This window comes from Microtus ochrogaster, chromosome 15 (genome assembly GCF_000317375.1).
Source record: "Microtus ochrogaster isolate Prairie Vole_2 chromosome 15, MicOch1.0, whole genome shotgun sequence".
In the NCBI taxonomy this organism is placed as follows: Eukaryota; Metazoa; Chordata; class Mammalia; order Rodentia; family Cricetidae; genus Microtus; species Microtus ochrogaster.
In genome coordinates, this window is record NC_022017.1 from 21,810,268 (window position 1) to 21,811,856 (window position 1,589).

Genomic DNA, 1,589 nt, shown 5'->3' on the forward strand with positions numbered 1-1,589 from the left:
CCACAACAGCTAGATACCCAGCTACTGTTTTTCTCCAGCACTCCAGTGTCTCAGGATTGTGAGAAGCAGTCAGTTTGTGACTACTAGATAGTTGTTATGGACAGACGTGGTGCTGTCCTTCCAGGGCTTCTGAGTACCAAGGAAGGCATGAGTAAAGAGCAATGAAAGGAGCACGGCTGGGGTAGTGGAATTCAGGAGGAGACGGCCTATCCCTCCTAGAGCCCAAAGAAGCAGTGGGAGGGGCTCACTTGGGGCACAGGCACTAGCTTAGCATGGCAATGAAGGAAGGCCCAGGTCAGATATGAAGCAAAGCAGAGTCTGTGGGACCGCCTGTGTGTGGGAGGTGAGCCCTTTCTCTGAGGTCCCGCCTCAACTGCCCACTGGCTTCTGTCACAGACGTGCTACAGCACCTGGCAGAGAGCAGACACGTGGCCGTCTACCACAAAGGCCGCTTCTTCAAGGTGTGGCTCTATGAGGGCTCTCGCCTGCTCAAGCCTCGAGACCTAGAGCTGCAGTTCCAGAGAATCCTGGATGACTCTTCCCCGCCTCAACCCGGGGAGGAGAAGCTGGCAGCCCTCACTGCAGGAGGAAGGTACCCAGGGCCTGTGGGGAGGTCTTGGCTAGGCCCAGGTTCAAGGCTTCATGAGAAGAAAAGCTTGGCGCTACCTCTATCCTAGAACTGAGGGTCAGAGGGCCCCCCAGGATAGGCACATAATACAGACTGAAGGGTGGTAAGGACAGGATACCCGAGTGGCACCACCTCATCTCCTCATTCAGTCAGATCCTAAGATACCCTGATAAAAAGTTGGATTCAACTGCTTACCCGTCCTTATACCCACCCCCAGGGTAGAGTGGGCACAGGCACGTCAGACCTTCTTTAGCTCTGGCAAGAACAGGACTTCTCTGGATGCCATTGAGCGTGCTGCTTTCTTTATCACCCTGGATGAAGAATCCCACTGTTACAACCCTGACGACGAGTCCAGTCTTAGCCTCTACGGCAAGGCCTTGTTGCATGGTAACTGCTACAACAGGTAGGTGCCCCGAACTCATGGGACAGACAGAGGTTAGAGTTGTGAGTTCTTCCTTTTTTGTTTGTTTGTTTGTTTTTCGAGACAGGGTTTCTCTGTGTAGTCCTGGCTATCCTGGAACTCTCTCTGTAGATCAGGCCTGCCTCTGCCTCCTGAGTACTGGGATTAAAGACACATGCTACCACTACCCAGTTTATAGTTAAAATTTAATGATTGGAATTATAGGCTAGAAGATTAAAGTAGAAGTCAGGGTCAGAGTTAATGGGTAGGTAGCATTATTTTGGGGTAAGGTGGTACTAGTTAAGGCTGGAGTGGAAGATTAAGAATAGAGATGGGGGTTAGTGAGATAGCTCAGTGGGTAATGGTCTTTGCTGCCAAGCCTGATGACCTGAGTTCAAACCCCAGGACCCACAGGGTGAGAGGAGAGAACCAGCTCTCGAAAGTTATCCTTTGACCTCCACACATGCAAATGTTATTTATTTATTTATTTATTTATTTATTTATTTATTTATTTATTTATTTATTTATTTTGGTTTTTCAAGACAGAGTTTCTCTGTGTAG

General features: G+C 49.3%; 1 protein-coding gene across 3 annotated transcripts in view; it reads left to right on the top strand.

Moving 5' to 3' along the window:
* The window catches only part of Cpt1b (carnitine palmitoyltransferase 1B), a 9,753-nt gene that overhangs the window by 4,519 nt on the left and 3,645 nt on the right, over window positions 1–1,589 (top strand). For all 3 annotated transcript variants that reach the window (XM_026782651.1, XM_005354336.2, XM_026782652.1), the window contains exons 10-11: window positions 397–592; window positions 846–1,031. In XM_026782651.1, the coding sequence (XP_026638452.1) occupies window positions 397–592; window positions 846–1,031 (382 nt within the window). The remainder of the gene's footprint in view (window positions 1–396; window positions 593–845; window positions 1,032–1,589) is intronic.